This window comes from Coturnix japonica, chromosome 1 (assembly GCF_001577835.2).
Source record: "Coturnix japonica isolate 7356 chromosome 1, Coturnix japonica 2.1, whole genome shotgun sequence".
In the NCBI taxonomy this organism is placed as follows: Eukaryota; Metazoa; Chordata; class Aves; order Galliformes; family Phasianidae; genus Coturnix; species Coturnix japonica.
The window spans coordinates 117,699,703-117,718,590 of NC_029516.1; the positions used below are offsets into that span (position 1 = coordinate 117,699,703).

The 18,888-nt window shown below is 40.6% G+C and overlaps 1 protein-coding gene across 1 annotated transcript in view; it reads left to right on the top strand.

The window, feature by feature from the left end:
• Nucleotides 1–18,888, top strand: part of OCA2 (OCA2 melanosomal transmembrane protein) — a 165,436-nt gene that overhangs the window by 13,485 nt on the left and 133,063 nt on the right. Inside the window, exon 2 of the mRNA XM_015851083.2 lies at nt 10,599–10,885. Coding sequence (XP_015706569.1) covers nt 10,620–10,885 — 266 coding nt within the window. The 5' untranslated portion in view covers nt 10,599–10,619. The remainder of the gene's footprint in view (nt 1–10,598; nt 10,886–18,888) is intronic.

Consider the following 18,888-nt stretch of genomic DNA (forward strand, 5'->3'; position numbering starts at 1 on the left):
TTAATGTGGTAGGAAAGCTCTGTTTCTGTGCTGTATTCAAATTATCTTCTTCCTTGGGATACATAAATGAAATTTCCACCAACATGAAGAGTGTCTGCCATGGGTGAAGGAGGAGTAAGCACTGTGCTGTCTGTAGAGCAGTTCCAGAGGACAGAAATGAAACAGCATTCCTGTTGCTAGGCCTTCCCTTGTGCTGTGGGCCTGAGGGGCTGCTCTGCCATCCCTCCCTTCCTGCATTTCCCCTCCATGTGCCTCTGTGAACACCTTGCCAGCACGATATGTGCAGTTTCTCTGTGTGATTTTAATCTTGTGGCCCCGGGGTGTACTGTGCAGTCTTTCAGAGTCATGGAGCCAGATGCCTTCTATCTGTAACCAATTATATCTTGCAAGCTCAGCATTTTCAGCCTGTCTTACATCTTAGAAGGGCTTGATGTGAAGTCAAGTGAAGACAGTGGAAGGACTCTCACTAACCTCCATGTGTTTTGGTTAAAGTCCCGAGGCTCACATTCCATACATTTTAGCTTGGATTTGGATTTTCATAAGCTTTTGCACTCTAGAAAGCTGCCAGCTTCACAAATCTACCTCTCACTGTGTGTGCTTTCAGCCTCTTGGTTTTGTAAGAGCGTTTTAAGCTCAGGGAGAAGTTAATGAATTTGTCTGGGCTGTAACATGAACCAGTGCCATCAACAGCATGGACACAGTAGTTTTCATTGATGATGCCATACTCCCTTTGAATCTAAGAAGTAGAAAAGTATATAAAAGCAGGCTCATTTGTAGCACAAGGCAATTAAAAAGAAGTGTATGGCAGTAGGCTACTTACAGAGTGCTCAAATGCCAGAAAAGTAAGTTGTAAGTATGTGTGTTTTTATTTTCATCCTTGCTTACTCAGATTGGTTGATTTTTAGTTATTACCACATTATTGAAATACTCCAAATGGAAACTTATTACCTCAGTCAACTCTGGCCCTACTCTGCTGAAATCAAATTAAAAACTGAATCAAATCCCTTTGGCTACCTGGAAAGAAAAAAAAGTACTAATGATACTAATGATGATGAAATCAGAACATCATTTACAGTGGTCAGTCTGGCTCCTAGAATGCGTTGCTGTCTGTTGTGCCTGTTTCAGAGTGAGGCGCTGTGGTGATGGTTCTGAATAGAGCCATGAAACCAATTAGCACAGGAAGGAAAAATACTTAAATACCACCCCCCCACACACATTCTGTGTACAAAATCAAAAAAATCTCCAATTTTTGACCAATGAACATGGAAATGAATACACACAAAATACTTAACAAGCTCCCTTAATGTCCCCTCTTGGTTTAATTATCTTGGATTCATTATGGCCAGTGTCAACAAATGATGGGTCGGTTATTTTCACCTGCAGAGAAGTAAAAATTAACAGTGTATAAATATTTACATTCATTTTGAAAAATATAATCATACCCAGCATGCTGCTTTGTTGGCAGTTGAAATAGTTGCTGTGCTAAAGAACACTGCATAAACAAACTCCACACTGACAGATGCTAGGATGAAAAAAGAAGTTAGAGCTGTGTGTTTGTTACTGATACCTCCATTTAAACTTCAGTTCTGTAGGAGAAAGTTGTATTTTATTCAGCTTTGCTGCATATTCGGAATAAAATAGAAACCAGCAGTACCATGAACTCTGCTCTTCTGCACCTGTTGGTATTATCTTTTCCCATAGCACAGCTGCCAAGGCGTATGGATGCTCTAATTCCTTTGTTCAAAGGGACTCCTTATCATCATCTTTTCTACGAAGTAAATTTAGGCTAACAGCGGACATGAGAAATGTGACATGAACGCTTATTTCCTATCAGTATTCTGACTGCTGCAGCAATTCCAAGCACTTGCAGTTTATCAAGTTAAGACACAAGAAAGATTGACACTGCGGGAATAACGATCATCTAGACATGTCATTCTGGATGCAGTAACGCATTTTTCTGCACTTCATTTTAGGGAGCCTGGTCTTCAGCTTGAAAATCATTTGTTAAGAACTTCTAACATTTATTAGCAGAATATGGGCATAAAACTAATAAATCAGGCTTGTTTGAATGTGTTCAAAATACAGTGACAATTAATCAACCTCTTCCTACTGATTGCTTGCTACTAAGAAAGGTGTACAAGTCATTTATAAGGATTTGAAGACCTTGATACACAACAAATAGGAGAACAGAACACTGCTATATGCTTAGTTTGACATGTCTGAAGACATGTCTTTGGATTAGAAACCTGAAGTAAAAATAGCAGCTCCAGCAATCTTCCATAAAAACCAGTTATAAGTAATTTCAGATTTCAGAATACTGTTCTCCAATTGCCTTTCTGTCTCTCCTGTCATCTCCTTGTGCTGCTTTTCCTTCCAGCAGCTGGGGAGGCCCAAACCCTGGTGGGGCTGTGGAGCCAGATGTTATTAGCCTCAGCCTCAGTAGTTGCCCACAGCTGCTCTTCAGGGTGATCTGAGAACATAAGACCCCATTGCTTTCTCATGAACATATAACAATCAGTTATGAAAATGCCAAAGAGAAGTACTGCACTCTCAAAAACTCTCTAGCAAGGCTATAGTGCTGGAGTTTTCCTCGTCAGTGTCAATCATTTCACCTTCTTACACAGAGATGCCATGAAAGGCCTTCGGCATCCCAGCAGGTTATTTAGCTTTCTTGAGACACGGTATTTGCTATTGATGTCATTTTTAAAAGAACACAGAAACACTACCTTGCTGGCAGAAAGAAAGCTTGCAGAGCTCAAGGAGGGAGGAAAACCCTCTCTGGGTTTGCATTTGGATCATGATAGAAAAGATACTGCCTTTCCTTTCAAACCTGCTTGGTTTCTCAGCATCTCTTAATCAAAGCAAAGAGCATATGCTGAATGATTTTCAGTTACATTTTGCAAATCTCTTCTAGGATCTCTTCTCCTCCCCAGAAGATGGAGCCCTAAATAAAAAAAATAATCTGAATATTATATCATTTTCCTTCTGATACAGTCTCCTTTTAACACAGTACTTTGAATTTTCAGACACATAAGCTTACATGGCAGGGATGTTGCTTCTCTCTCCCATTCCTCTCAAATGTGGCTGCCATTTAGGCTCCACAGGCCCTCTGTACTGACAACACAACCACTGATCTTGAGCAAGCCTGATCAAGTTGTCCAGTGGCTTGTATTAATAGTGACATCCATTTTTCTTTTCCTTTTACTTGCTCAGATAAACATCAAGAAATCTTCTTTAATAACTGTGTTGCTTCAGTGATGTGACGGCGTTATATCTTCAAATGACTGAGACTCCATATTGGTCTCAGTAACTGTATAACATTACTTTGTGGCTTCTAGTTTCCAGTGACTCCCCTCCATGATGCAAATCTTCTGATATTTGATGAGAATAGTCTCATTTAAACTGAGACATCAATCTAGTACGCACAACTCCTTTACTCCCACATCCCTTGGCAGTCAGCAGGAGGTGCAGACATTTCTGGAGCACAATACACTTACCCTGCCTCAAGTGCTCAATCTCAAGTGAGCCCAGTGGTTTGTTCCTCTCACACCATGGGCTGTGTGAGGATCTAGGGCATAAACAGGGGACTTAACCTTACAAAGTACTGTATCCTAGTTCTATTCAGCTCTTCTCAGAAGGAGCCGTGAGGCAGTGGAACAGGCTGCCCAAGAAGGTGGTGGAATCTTTCTTCATAGAGCGGTACATGCACAGGGAACTGAAACTCCCAGACATGGTGCTCATTTGCTGTCTGGGCTGTGATGGGAATCGCTGTGACAGCTGCATCATCAGAGTGATGGAATGAGAAGCCATAAACTCTGTATTTCCTCCCCCCTCCCTCCCGCCCCCCAGTTCTTAAAATCCAACTGCCCACTGCTATTGACACAAAGATACAAAGCATTTCCTTCCTCATCTGTACACAGAAGCCCTGTGAGACCATCCATTCCTGCCTATGCAGAAACTCTGCCTCTTAGCTATTTATAGACGTTTTTCATCCAGATGAGTCCTACAGCAAGAACTATCCTCGCGTGGTTAGGGATTTTCAAACGTCTGCTCTTTATTTCGGGGGAAATCCTACTTCTGGCAGGCGGCGAGGTTGCCAGCAGGGGTCAGCCTCTGCCCATGTACGTGCTGTGCTTTTCCTCTTCGCTTCTCAGCTCTTTTTCTTCTCCAGCCGGTCAGTTCTGTGCTTTCTCGAGATGCAATTAGACATTTTCCTTCCTCAACGTTGCTCCCACCTGGGCTGCTTGCTTTTGCTGCCCGGAGTTGCGCTGCCTATGGGACTTACTTTAAAAAGGAGACTAGAACAAATCTATTTTTCCTTTTGCTTGGTGGCCTGCAAGTGGTTTATCTGCAAAGTCTCTGTCTCGCAGCTTGCAGGTGGTTTCCCATTGAACTACTTGAATTGGGCCTGTACAGTAAGCTTCTCCAATGGCCAGCCCTCCTCACCATGACCATCATCATAACCAGCCCTGGTCAGCATCAAACCCTGTCAGCAGCCATGCCCAGACTCCTCATAGCTTCCTTCACTGCTCCCCTCATCGTGTGAGGTATGAGTAGCAAGTTGTCAGAGCTCTTTCTGAGCTGGGAATTCACTAAGAGCTGTAATATACCAAGGGCTGCTTTCCACTAGCGGGAAGCCACTAGAGGGGCAGTCGCCATCTTGTAGCAGCCCCTCTGTATTGCAGCAGTGAAATTGGAAGGGTTTCTGATGAATCCCTGTGAGGTACTGTGGCTGGAGCCCTTCCTCCCTTCTAGGAAACTAATGTGTCCATTTCTGATTGGCAACATAAAATGCAAGGCCACAGCAAATGGCTCTGTGCTGCCTCAGCTCCAACAGATCTGTTTGTTCAGTGCTTGGGTCAGGAAAGCACATCACTCTCAGGCAGACATGCTCCTCCTGACTAAGGATAATGCAGCAACTTACTGTAAGCTATGAAGTTCTGCTCGTTTGTGACAGTGATAATTTAAACACTTTACAAGCTGATGGGAGAGAGTATAAGGTGGCTGGGCTGTTGTGATTTGTCCTGTCTGGGAGCAACCACCTGGAAGAGCTCAACTGAAAATAATTAGAAGCAATTTCTTCTTGGGCAGGCCCTATTGGAGAGAGAGCTTCTTATAGCACATCATACCACTTCCACTTGCCAAAATAGCCCAAATTGGGCCAAAATTCATGGTGAATGCAAGTAGGGAAGTTTACTTGTCTTACATGTGACTCTCAGGCAGCCTTGTTTTTGCAGCTGGGGTGTAATGCTGGTGCTAAGAGGTCATGCTGATAATAGTTTAACCACATAATTCCCCTCGTGTTACTGATGGGCCGAAAGAAAAGAAGAGCTCAAAAACATGGAAGGGAAAGAAACCTCAATCTGTTGTGGCCTGCCCTGAAGTCTTCCCACTTGGTCATGCAAATGAGGGCTGCTCCGTGCTGTATTATTCTGTGCTACCCCTAACATCATTTTATGGGATAACAAAGATCCTGTATGTAGGAGGGATGGGGTATTTAGAGAAAGCATCACTGGAATCTATTGTCAAATAATGGATGTCATAGTAAGCTGTAACACCCTGTATGCCCAAACCAGTCTTGTGTACTTCCTACAGATAGAAGCGCTTTCTATTTATAAGAGAAAACCTCCCAGTTAAGAAACACTGAGAATTCTTGCTTGCAAATCACAGTGTTAGACACCTTTCCTCAATTTAAATAAATATAAATAAACATGTTTTGGCAGTCATTTATGTGGGAGTGCATGCGTGTGTGGTGTCTGTTTTATAGGCTGCAGCTCTAGGGATGGATTTTCCCCAGTTCCTGGCCAGGGATATGCATGACAATAGCTCTGCAGGGATCAGCCTCCTATGGGAGGATTTCAGAGGTTTAGTGCTGAAGCTCTGATCTGTTTTCTTGTGTGGGCCACCAGCTAGGAGCTGCTCCTCTCCTCTCTGATGCTGTGACAATTTTAAGGTGTGTTTACCACAGGCAGCCAGTACAGTGTCACCTGTGTGACTCATGGGAAAGCTGTCATGAGATGTATACCTGGAGGGAGATGTGTATACAGAAGTGTGCCTTGGTGGTTCATCTGCCTTTGTGTACTCTCAGTGTGAGCACTGCATGAGCTTCCTCCCAGCAGTACCTCCGTAGCGCTCCTTGTACAGGGGCAGGCTGAAAGAGGAGTCAGTGGGATAGAAGTTTATTTAGGCTGAGATGACGCAGAAGCCCTTCCTCAGGTGGACAAGATTTGGCTTTAATTAGTCTTGGGTGAGATGCTCCCCAGCAGACATGAACAGCGGGGGATAAATGTGAATGTTGTTGAAAACACAAAAGCAAGGGAGTTATAGCGGTATGCAAAGTTAGCAGGACCACATAGTTCCCTCAGTAGTTATTTTTTTTTACAGTTGGGTTTTTGCCTGGTAATGCAGAGGTGACTAAGTGTATCAGTAATATTTTTTAACGTCTTTTCAAGTCTTGGTGGGAGAAAGGCCTTGATGCATTGTGAAATACGCAAAACAGAAAACATACTGCTTATGGATATTATCTCAAGATGACGTATTTTGTAGCCTCGTAGGCTGTAAGATTAAACTCTACCTCATTTTTGTTTTCAGAGATGCTATGCTGTGATTATTGATTCTCAGGAATATAATGGTTTAAATGATGATATATTACTAGCTACATCATTTGCCACTAGCATTTTGTTTTGCAACTAAAAACAGGTTATGCAAAATCTCTTCTATAAAACGTTTTAGAAAACTTGTTCATCTTATTAGCAACTGAAAACTTAAAGGAAAAACAAATTATTTGCAAGTATTCTAAAAACAGGTGTTGGGCTGGAATGAAAGGGATGAAAAGGGACAACGAATATTGCTTAAACATTGTACTAGCTCTTTCACAGTCAAACTCCAGCTGGATGGTTGTTGAATCAATTACTAGCTGTGGCTATAAAACCTTTGGTAGTGCACGGCTCCAGACAGATGAGCATTAAATGAACTTTTCTTGGTCAAAATATCTCCTCACCTTCTCATGGTAACTTCTCATCTATATCTCCTTGTTGTTGGTGAAAACAGTGATAAGAAAGCTAAGGAAAAAGTAGAAGTGAAGAAAAGTTCTGTAACTACAGGGAAATGCAGTCATTTGAGAATTTCTTGAATGGTAAATGCACTGAAGTCTCAGAAGCTTAGATACCATGGTGATAGTTGCCTTAGCAATGTTTTAGCTACGTAGGTAATCACAATCAAACTTGTCTCTAGTGGCAAAATGATGCTGTATTATTTCTATTTTTTTTCTTTTTTCTTTTTTTTTCTTTTTTTTTTTTCCAAACCTTTTTTGAATGTGCAGTAATGCGGTTATGATTTTGTATTCAGGCATTAGATTTTCTTTCAGGCTTCTTGTCACACATCACAGAATCACAGAATGACCTGGGTTGGAAGGGACTTCAAGGATCATGAAGCTCCAACCCCCCTGCCTGGCAGGGCCACCAAATTCCCACCTTTACTAGATAAGGTTGCCCAGGGCCCCATTCAACCTGGCCCTGAACATCTCTAAGGATGGGGCATCCACAGCCTCCCTGGGCAGCCTGTTCCAGGACCTCACCTTTCTCCTAGTAAAGAACTTCCCCCTAACATCCAACCTAAATCTACCCTCTTTCAACTTAAAACCATTTTCCCTTGTCCTGCTATTATCGGCCCTTTCAAAGAGTTCACTGCCCTTCTGGTTGTAGGTTCCCTTCAGGTACTGAAAGGCTGCAATGAGGTCACCCCACAGCCTTCTTTTCTTCAGGCTGAACAAGCCCGGCTCCCTCAGCCTGTCTTAATAGGGGAGGTGCTGCAGCCTCTGATCATCTTCGTGGCCCTCCTCTGGACCCTTTCCAACAGCTCTCGGTCTTTCTTGTACTGAGGGGTCCGTACCTGGACACAGTACTGCAGATTGGGCCTCACGAGAGCAGAGTAGAGTGGGACAGTCACCTCCATATCCCTGCTGACCACCCCTCCCCTGATGGAGCCTAGGGTACCATTTGCTTTCCAAGCTGCAAGAACACACTGCTGGCTCATGTTAAGTTTCTCATCCATCAGGATCCCCAGGTCCTTCTTTGCCGAGCTGCTCTCAAGGACTACTCCTCCCAGTTGTGGGAGCCACTGTCCTTGGCATTCTTTTATTTTTCACTGATGTTAATTCTTAAAATAAATGCCTTTCATGCTAAGGCTCTGTACTTATAAGAGCCTAACTAATTTAGTCCTTGCTCACCTCAGGATATATCTATCTCACACTTTTAGGGTGAGACAGGATCAGTTTTAGAGCTTGTGTTCATGTTCTCATTTCAAAAAAGCTAGTGCAGGTGGAGCTCATGTTTCCACAGCCTGACATCTCTTTAAAGCCTGTGTATTTTCACAGCAGGTGTTCAGACAAACCAAATGTTATGAAAAAATGTAATGAGTGGGCAGATATCTTAGTTTTGACTTATGGAATGTCTTGATAAAACCAGTATGCAAATCCATTAAGTGAGACTGAAGATGAGAACTTGTTTTTTCCATTTGCAGTTGGAAGTACTTGCATTCCAAAGTTATCTAAAAGTTATCTATTAGAGTGAAAGGCAGGTTGTGATTTTAGAGTGGGCTGCAACTGGTAGGGCAGCAGGCTACTAGAGGTGGCATGAGGGTGTTGGGGCTGGTGTTGGCTCTCTACAAACTGTGAGTTGGCTCTCCTGACACTGCCAGCTGTTGGTCTCAAGGTCCAATGCAAAGAAGTACAGCTCTCCAAACCTCTCACTCAAGACTGTGTATTGGATCACCAAAACTCGGTGCTTTCCAGACCATGGAGATGCAGTGGATCAGCTCAGCGGTGGTGCATTTGGTACTACACCAGCCATGCTTGTGCTCTTACTTGTACTGAGTGGCAGATATAACAATAACAAGAGGAAAACAGTACAAGTAATCAAAGGCTCATTTGTGTTGATGCTAATGAAGGGAAGAGTCAAATTAGTCAAACTACTTATCAGGACAGATGAAGAAGATTATTATATGAGAGCTAAGGATGCTGGTAGTAGAAAATTAAAGAAATGCAGTGCAAGAGAAGGAAATGCCACCTGGGGATATTGTTATTAAGATTTGGTTTGTAGGCCTGCCTTTGCTTGTAGCCAGGATCTGTGTTTCTAGTAGTATGTATTTTGGCCTTTCCTTTCAGGAGCCTCTGTCACCTTTCAGCCTTTATGACCAGGAGAGCCAAAGCTGCACAAATCCATGATCAGTTTTCTGTTATTTCCATATCCAGTGATTTCTCCTGCTGGGCCTGTTCTCTAATACGGTGCTGTTTCTGCCCCATGGCCCAGCATGTCTTATCTGCCTGTCCTTTGCTGAGGTCTCCAGAGGAAGGAGCTCCAAATGGCTGTCCTCCCTTGCTGTGGGGATGCATGAAACTGACAGACCTGTGTCCCAAGGCTGTTGCTGTCCTCACTGGTGGCTTTGTCTCTTCACAGTTGAACAGGCCCATAATTACATCCCCCTGCATGCATTCAAGAAGGGCTGCTCTCTCATGCGGTCTCTGTGTCTGATTTGGGCACTTTGTGATATTCTGAAGTGCTTTTTTTGTAACTTTTCACACTGAATTGTAATGATTAGAGAATAAAAGCTTTTCGACTGTTATGCACAAAGTTTTATTATAATCACTGTTAATAATCGTATAATAGAACCTAATTTTCATCAAGGTTGTATTCACATTTTGTAAGTGCCATTGGCAGCTGGTAAAATGGAACGCTGTCTCCATAAACCTCAAGTTTCCCGTCTGCTTAACAAGGGGCTGCTGGCTGTGATACCACTTCAGAGCAGCAGTGGCTTTCTGTGGGCTGGGAAGACAGTGCAGGATCATTGCTGTGGGCAGGGGAGGAGCTGGGTGAATGGGTGAAATGCTGTTGTGAAAACCCCAGAATCTGTTACACAATAGGAGATTTTTCTGAGCCTGGGGTCTCTGAATGGGTTCCTTTTGGTCCCAGGCCTGCTTCTGAGTGCCGGGTGGCAGACAGCAGGTCAGTAACTCGGCCGCATCCAGCAGGAGCTTGGGTCTTCTCATCTTCACATCTGATGTTATCAGCACATAAATCTCTTCAAATTGTCCAAAATTTGGTTCCCAGCCCCACTTTCCAAGTGCTCTTCCTGGCATGAGCTGGATTTCCATTTACACAGATGTAAAAGGATTGGTGGTTTTGGTTTTTACTTCATAAGTACAAAGATCGCTGATAGCGCTGTGGTTGTTTGTTTCTTGTTAAGTATAGACTCAATGCTTGTCTTCACTGATCCAGAGGTGATTATGGCTCATTGTGTGGGACAGGAGAGTGCAAGTTCTGGGTGAATTTGTGGGAGAAAATTATAGCGGACATGGAAAAGATCTCTTTACATATCTCTATGCTCTTTATAATGGCTAATTTTGAAGTTGCAAGGAGGTTTAAAACTCTGGAAATATTCCTGGTTTAAATAAATCTACAAGGGAAATGGTCAAAGGTGAAATAAATAAATAAATAATAATAAAAAAAATTGATTGCTTCGCATTTTTAACTTGCTTGTACTGGAGTAAATACTGAGTCAATTCAATTTTGTCCTAATATATTTGTTTTTGCTTTCTTTAGGAGAACTGCCCCCAGGAACAGATGTACTTGGATAGCAGAGATGACAGTATGGTTTCTAGACAAGAAATGGAGCTGAATCAGACCCCTTCGCATCAAACCAGTTTATCTGCGACAGTGGCAGCCAAACCGGGGAGCAGAAGTTGCAGTGAGCTGTGGCTCTTAAAAGAGTATCATGGCATGGTAACGAGTCTTGGGGAACCACATACCCCCTGTGATAAAGCAGCAATAGAAGAGGATGGCTGCATTGCTCTGGGGAAAGATTTCAGTCAAGTCCCCATGCAGGGAAGGTAAGAATAAGGACAAACACAGTTTTTCTCCCTGTTCAGATTTATTTTTACTTTCTTGCAGAGAAGATATGTATTTTCAATAAGCAATTGTTGTTTCTCCCCTAAAGAGAATGGGAAGCTTAATGGGGACATCAAAGCAGTTTTAATTGCCTAAGGACAGTGGTAGATCACTAGGTTTCCAAACTAATCTCAGTTTTAATAGCAGCCATGGGCCAATTTTGTTTTTTCAAGATCCCTTTTCTTCTCTAATTGGTGTCACAAACTACACAGAATTAAGGAAGTTTTCAGGCCCCAGCCCTGTATCTTTAGGAAAGCTGCATGTAAACTTCCAAACTGCATCTTAAGACCACAGACTGAATCACTATGGCTAAGACTGAAAATGTAAAAATGGCACTGTTAACTGATAATAGATGTGATGTTGCCACATCACATACTGAGTGTGCAAGGAGTACACTCCTTGTGTTTCCTTTCATGAATCAGGAAGAGTGTAGTCATGGGGAGTGGCTGTCCAGTCTTTCCTGGTGAAAAAGATTAACAGTTCTACTTAAAGGTATTCAGAAATATAATATATAAAGTGAGACAGATGTTGTATCTATCTGAGCTCCTGAAGAATACAGGCTGCCTGGGGGCTTACATTTTGAGCAAGATGGCTTAAACTGCAGTGGTTAAGTGGAATATCAGCACAGTTTCCAGATCCTGATGCTGGAGACTCCTGTCATAGGTCAGGAAAAAACAGTAGATTTCAAAGCAGGCTAATTTTCAAATAAGATTTTAAAAAGTCAATTTAAAATTAAATATACAGAAATATATTGCAGAGCAGGACTGTAACCAGAATCCTGGGGAAGTTTTACTCTTAGTTAAATAGGCTTTTCAACCAAAAAGTAGCATTTCATTCCTCTTTGCAGTGTTCTCTGCTGCTTTTGTGTTGGTCAGGAGTTGCAGCCTCAGGGGCTTTTCACATTCTGGGCATGCTGGTCACATCCTTGCACTGCTGGAAAAGTGCAAGGTGTGTCCTGTACCACTACATGTAATTTAGGAGGAAATCTACTTGTATTGGGAGAACTGAAGGTTTGGGGCATTTAGTAAGTTCTTTGATCTGGACAAAGCAGAATCAGGTAAGCTAGATGAGCTTTGCTGCTCACATTGCTTACCTAAAGTATACATGTACTCTGTAAATCTACATCAAACAAAGTCAAGGTTTTATGAGCATGTGAAGGTATTTACTTCAGAATGAGAATTGGAAATCGTTATGGCTGTGCTTTTGAAATATTAAAAAATAATCAAATGGACAGCTTGACCACAAAAGCCCTATAAATCCTTTGGAAATGATTTTTGAGGTATTTGAGGATTTGTTGAGCTGACCAAGAATTTTATGGACAAAATAAAATCTTTTAAAAGTTCCTTAGTTCCTTTGGCATGTGGAGGCATTAAGCTAATGTCATCTAGTTTTAAAAGAGTATAGTAAGTGCAAGCTGTACACAGTGTCAGAAGGAAGGCAGGAAAAATGCATCTGGAGACAAGGATTTTCATTTGTGAATTCTCATATATGTCTAATTACTGATGTGTTTACAAGTTCTATGTATTGTCCTGTTAACTATCCTGATACAGGAATTGAAAATACTGTCATATTCTTCCAGACTAGCTGTCAGCCTGCTGGCTGTATTTCTTCCTGATGTTTCTCAGTGGGTAACAGAAATTTTTGTACTGGCTGTGTGAAACTTACAATGAACCATGTTTGGAAATCATGATCACAGGTGCTAGAGATGAAAAATGCTTTCTGAACCATGGGAGAGCCCATCTTCCTGCAAGGACGGGCAGTAGCTCCAGGTCTTTTAATAACATTGAGTAAATAGTACTCCTATTGAGTAAAATGTAGTCATTGTGTGATTTAGGGATAGATATACAATTAAAGAGCCTTTTCCATTCTGTCTTATGGGCAAATATGTATCTCTTTTCTTATAGTAATAATTAGGGTCTGGGAAAGGACCTCCTAAATTTCTTCTTGTTTGATTTTTACCTCTCTTGCTTCTGCAACATAATTGATTTTTTTTTTTTCTATGTGGAGATGAATCTTATTTGTCTTTTAATGTGTATTTTAGCAAACGTATGCTAGGTGGAATTAAAAAACCAATGTGATCTCTATGACTCCTCTAATATGAGTAATTACCCTTAAATCATTGGGACTACTCAACAGAATTCGGATAAAAACATGCATAAACCTTTGCAAGTTCCCAGGTTGTTTGATTAGTTTCAGCAGAATAATAATTAATAATTCAGCAGAATAATAATTATCTTTTAACGTAAATTGTTCTTAGGCTTGGAAAACTACTATCAAAAAAAAGAGAAGAGCAAATCTTTTTTTTTCTTTAAAAGGGTTGACTAAATTGGCATGCCTGTATGGTTTGTTTTAACGCATCTACTTAACTTAAATTGCTGAATTATCTTTCAAGGATAAGATTGCCAGGCTCTCTAAATTGTTCAAATGTATGCTGAGACAAGACTGTCTACAGAATCTATCTCAGAAAACACAGGATTTATCTCAGTCACTAATATCACCTTTAAAAAAATGTTCTTGAGTTATTTGGGGTCCTTTTTCTTTCTGAGCAGATAGATTGCCACTCTATTCTGGTCTGAACATTTCCATTTGTCTGCAGCATAATCCTGCAGGTATTTTGTCGTTAGTTTGCATATGGTCATGAGCTGCCTGCCCATCAAAACGCCTTATCATTTTCATCATGTATTGAAGAATGGCTCCTTTCAGGCTTCACTGCATTGTGTTAGGTTCCCCAGGCCCTGTGTGAAGAAGTTTGGACCATCCATTTTGGTCCTGGAGCATCCTTCAAGCTGAAAGAAGCCAGCCTTCTTGTTAAGAACATACTTCCTCCAGTATTGCTTACTGTAGGAAACACAGGCATTTTCTTCTGAACTGGAATTCAAATGAGTTCCATCCCAGTGGGAATGCAGCTGGCTGAGGTGTATGTTTATGCTGAACTGCACTATGTGCTATGGTGTGCTCTAATGGAAATGCAGGTTTAAACGTAGTACAAAACACCAGTGCAGACTTATTTTTTATTTTGAACTTTGTTCATTCTCCTTAGCCTTTATCAAAAGGATCAATCTGGCTATTTTTAACATCTTATTAAGGAAAGTTACTTTTGCAGTCTATAGACATTGATCCAGGACCTTCTTAAGTCCCTTACCCTGCAGGAAGATTTCACATTGCTCTGTGACAGCATGGACAATGTTTTTTATGTCAGCCCAGACATATTCAAAAGCATGGCTTACTTCCTTCCATCTTGTCTCTGCATGTTCAAGTTGTGGCCACAAAGGAAGGTTCCTTGGTCACCTTGATCTTATCATCATTAGTGCTGATTCCATGGGAGAAACCAAATGACATGGCTTTGTGTCAACCAAATCTGAAATTCTTCTTTATGATCCACAGTAAGGGAGTGATATCAGCTCCTTTCAACTTACGAGTTAGTGAGCCTCAAAGGCCACTATAGAAAAATATATTTCTATAGAGATAAGATGTATAGTAATCCCATGTAGCCAATTACTTTGTGTTGCTATTTAAAACTATATTAATGAAAAATGAAAGGCCTTCTTTGGAATATAAAAGTGATGGAAGAGTGGATAATTGAGTAACTATACCCTGTGGCATTCATTTCACGTTGCCCTTCTGGTCCCTTTCTCTCTTTGATTTAATTTCTGGCTGTAGCTCTTTTAGGTAGTCAGGTAATAGCACTACCTTAAAAGTAGGGAGAAAAAAATCAAACCAAAACAGAAAACTTGGCAGTTCTTCATTGATTTTGTTGTGAACTTTTAATGAGAAATTAGACAGTGGGGAAAAAAAAAGTGATGAAACCAAGGCACAGAATTACTCCTCTGAGGTTATGTTTATATGAATTTGGCACTGGAATTTGTTGTTCATTTAATGTTATAGTCCTTGGAAGTTTTTTATCTTTAACTTTTATGTCTCATTAAAAAGATTCATCTCTGGGATAACAAAAAATAGCTCCCACCCTCCCCCCTCTTTTTTTTCTGCTTGAATTTATGTTTCATCAGGTAAACCTATTTATTTCAGCATTTCTCCGGTCTCTCAGTTTCATTTACATAGTGCTCACTTCTGTGAGAAAAAAGTAAAAACAATCAACCAAATCAAATTCTTCCTTTGCCCCAGATCTGTGTCCACAGGATCAGTAGGGAGATGACTTATTGGTTAGCAGTGAGAAGGACAGTGAGTCTGCTCCTTGAGTGATAGTGGAAGGAAAGGAGGAATGTGGTTGTATAGCATAAGAGAGCTACTGGACTTCACTTGAGCAAAGGATGACTGGTCAGTGGAAAGTTTTCATTTAGTTTCCTCTAGTAATGAAACATACTGAGACCTCACTCATGATAAATACACGTGTGTTCAAAGTTATTTAACTTTTCTATTGCCATGTACTGTTGAACATCTCAGTGCTTAGTTATTATTATGACTTACAGTGTCTCAAATTGATAATATATTACCATTTCTGTTCTATCATTAGCAGACTAGAACCCCAGCTGCTCAATTGTTTTTTGATTCTGATGGGACACTTTCTTAAACAGAAATACACTAATATCAGTTTTTGTTTTGAAGTGCTCAGTTGAAAGAATTAGGGCATACTATTTCCACTATCAAGAGAAAAACTAAACTCATCACTAAGTGAAACATTTGCAGTGTATCAATACACAAATATTATATTTGAATTCTTGTGACACTGTGAAAAACAAACAAACTAACTAAAACAAACAAACAAAAAACACTATTGAATTTTGCAAGCATCTGCTCTCTTTCTAATAATTAATAACATGGTTGTTTTGGGTTCTTTATAGTTAGACCTTTCTCTTAGGCCCTTTCTCTTAGGCCCTTCCCTTCCCTTCCCTTCCCTTCCTTCCTTCCCTTCCCTTCCCTTCCTTCCTTCCCTTCCTTCCCTTCCTTCCCCTTCCTTCCCTTCCCTTCCCTTCCTTCCCTTCCCTTCCCCTCCCTTCCCTTCCCTTCCTTCCTTCCCGTCCCTCCTTCCCTCCCCCTTCTTCCTTCCCTCCCTTCCCTTCCCTTCCCTTCCCTTCCCCTTCCCTTATCTTACTGTTTTAGTTACAAATTCTGCTTGTTAATAGAGATGTGCTTCTATACCCCAACACTTTAAAAGTCTCTCCTGTTAGAATTAATTAGCATCAGAGTGGTTTGTCCTCTTTCATTAGAAGCACTGGAAGTCATTTCTCAGCCACAGCAAAAATTTCCAGGGTAGCAGTGGTCATACATTTAAAAACTCAAGTTCATGCTAAATTGAATGTAGCTGATGGCAAAATAGATAAGTGTAAATGGAAAAAATTAGCCAGTGCGTTTAAAAAAAATAGGGTCGCAATCTGTAGACAGGCAAATCAAATGTTTTTTTTTTTCAAAAACTGCTATTCATAAGGAGCTCAAGTGATTTACTTACTGAAATACAGCAAAAGCTGATATATGAGTCACCAAAATGCTTACTGACAGTGACCAAGCAAGCAATTCTCTGCTTGATAAGTACTAATGGGACTTCAGGGGCAAACTAGAATAATTGTGCTAATGGACCAGCAGAAGTCAGACCACACAGAGCTCTGTCCACAGCAGGTCAGAGCTAAGTCAAGGACAGCACACTGAGCTGGAGCCAGGTCCTATCAAAAAGAAGTAATGCACTTGTTTATTTATTTATTTATTTATTTATTGCTTTGCAAATTTTATGATTTTTTTTCCAGCCAGGGTGAAATAGAAAACAGATTGGCAGTTAGAGAAACTCACAGTTCTCAGAAATGTAGCAGAAGATACTGATTCAGTACAGCCTGTGATTTAGCATCATTCAGAAGCAGCTGTGAAAGGCTGTAGGTTTTGCTCACACCTTCTGAACTGTTCCCTTTTCTATGCAAGTCAGTTGGGACAGTAAACACAGTCCATCTGCCAATGATCCTGGAGGGTTTTTGTAAGAGCTCTTTTGCCTGAAGTGAAGCTCTGGCAATGACAGAATATGAAATCTTTTGACTCAGGCAGCCATGCTGACAGTCACATTGAACTGCTGTGTGTGTCGGGGAACTGCCTTTGCTCTTTGAGGAGGCAGTGCCATGTTATTGATGAACTTACTGTAAGAAGTCTAATCTTTAACAAATACAGAATTTTGAGTAGAGCAGGTAAATATTTTTAGTGAGTTTTCTAACCACTGCTGTGGGCTTATGCAATTAACTTTCTCTGCTGCTTATAAAATAAAGAAGTAAAAGCGGCTTGAAATATTCTTTTGTCTCTAATCATTCTAGGAGTGATAGAAGCAACTCTGCCTCCTCAGCCATGTCAATGACATGTGAGCTGCAATCCTCTTTAGGAGTTTATTGACAGCTGGTACATCATGTAACCCTCTTAGAGTGAAAAGCAAGAACCTGAATTTAGTGGATCTGTCTGATCAAAGGAATGGTAAACCCAGAAAGGAGTGTAACAAAGAACCCAGTTCTGTTTTGTCTGATGTGTCTTTAATTGTGCAATCTAAACAGCAGGGCTATGCCATAGTATTAAGTAAATAAGCAATTCGTAACATCTAGCAGCATGTGGCTATGTGTACTCTGTGGGGTGGCTCCCACTGCTTTTTAGACCAGGTCAATACAACCAAATTCTCAGTGCAGAAGTGGTGCAATGAATTGTCCCCCAAAATGAGCTATGTCAGAAACTGTAAGGAATAGAAAGTAAAAATTTTGATCATCAACTTGTGGAAAGCTATTGATTCTAACCACAAATTAAATAACAACATGCACTCATTACAAATCTGTTCATAGTTGTATAACAGTATTGAAGAGGATTATAGGGCTAGAAATATTCCAACTAGACTATTTTTTTTCCCAGAAGACAGACTATCCTTGGCAGAAAAGAATGATACATTGTCAGAAATATTTGTGTATGGGTAAGATGCCAGTCACAATTTTGAACCTATTGCTGTGATAACTGAAGTTGAAAGAACTCCATTAATGTCACTGGACCTGTCATCTTCTGCTGGAAGTGTGAAATTCTGAGGCAGAATGCACAAGAGCTCCACACCACAGGCAATTAACGAATGTACTAATATATGTACAATTTAGAGGAGGACTGATCATTTAATTTTTCTTGTGTCAATCCAACAAATGTTTTAGGTAGGATAGAAAAAAGTTAATTTTGGCTCTTCATACTTGTCAAGCACTGTATGAATCTCGGTAGATTTAGGTCATACAAATGCCTTTATATCAGAAAGTACTGACACCAGGTTCCTTATATTTAACAGTATCCTTTTACTTGTATATAGAATCAGGCACCATGTGCCTACTCAGACTGCATATTTATTTGGGAACTAGGACTTGGTGTCATTGCCTACATCACATTTGGTCTTTGTTAACAAGAAGAAAGCTCTTCATAACTTAACTTACCTTGCCCTGTTGAGGTTACAGTGTTTGTTACTGACCAAAGTTAAATTTATATATAAATTGCAATAACAACACAGGGCTGAGAGTCTGACCACACCTATTGCAATGAAGAAGAAATGTTGATAGTGTCTATCTTTCCTTTCTAAATCAGCAGCCTTTACAAACAGAAAAAAAAGTCTATACATTTTTGTCTTAAGTTCAAGTTTGGTCTTTTACCTCCACCATGCATCACAATATTTTCCTTCTTCAGCTTACACTTCTAAATAAAGCTTCTAGATGAGTTAATTCCTGCTTTAGTTCTTACACTGTTCTGACTAACTCTCACATTGCATGACCTTAACATAAAATATACTATTACTTCTCATAGATTTTAAAAAAACAAAAAACAAAAAACTTTTTACCAATTGTAACCTACTTTTAAGTTCCATGAGTTAAGTGTAATGCCATTATTTGGGCTTTAAGGTTGTTATTTTTTGTGTAGAGAAATAAGCATCATTCCATGTTGGTTCCTGAGGTGCAAAAGAGCTACCTCTACATGTTATAACTTTAAAGAATGACTGTTGCTGGTCATC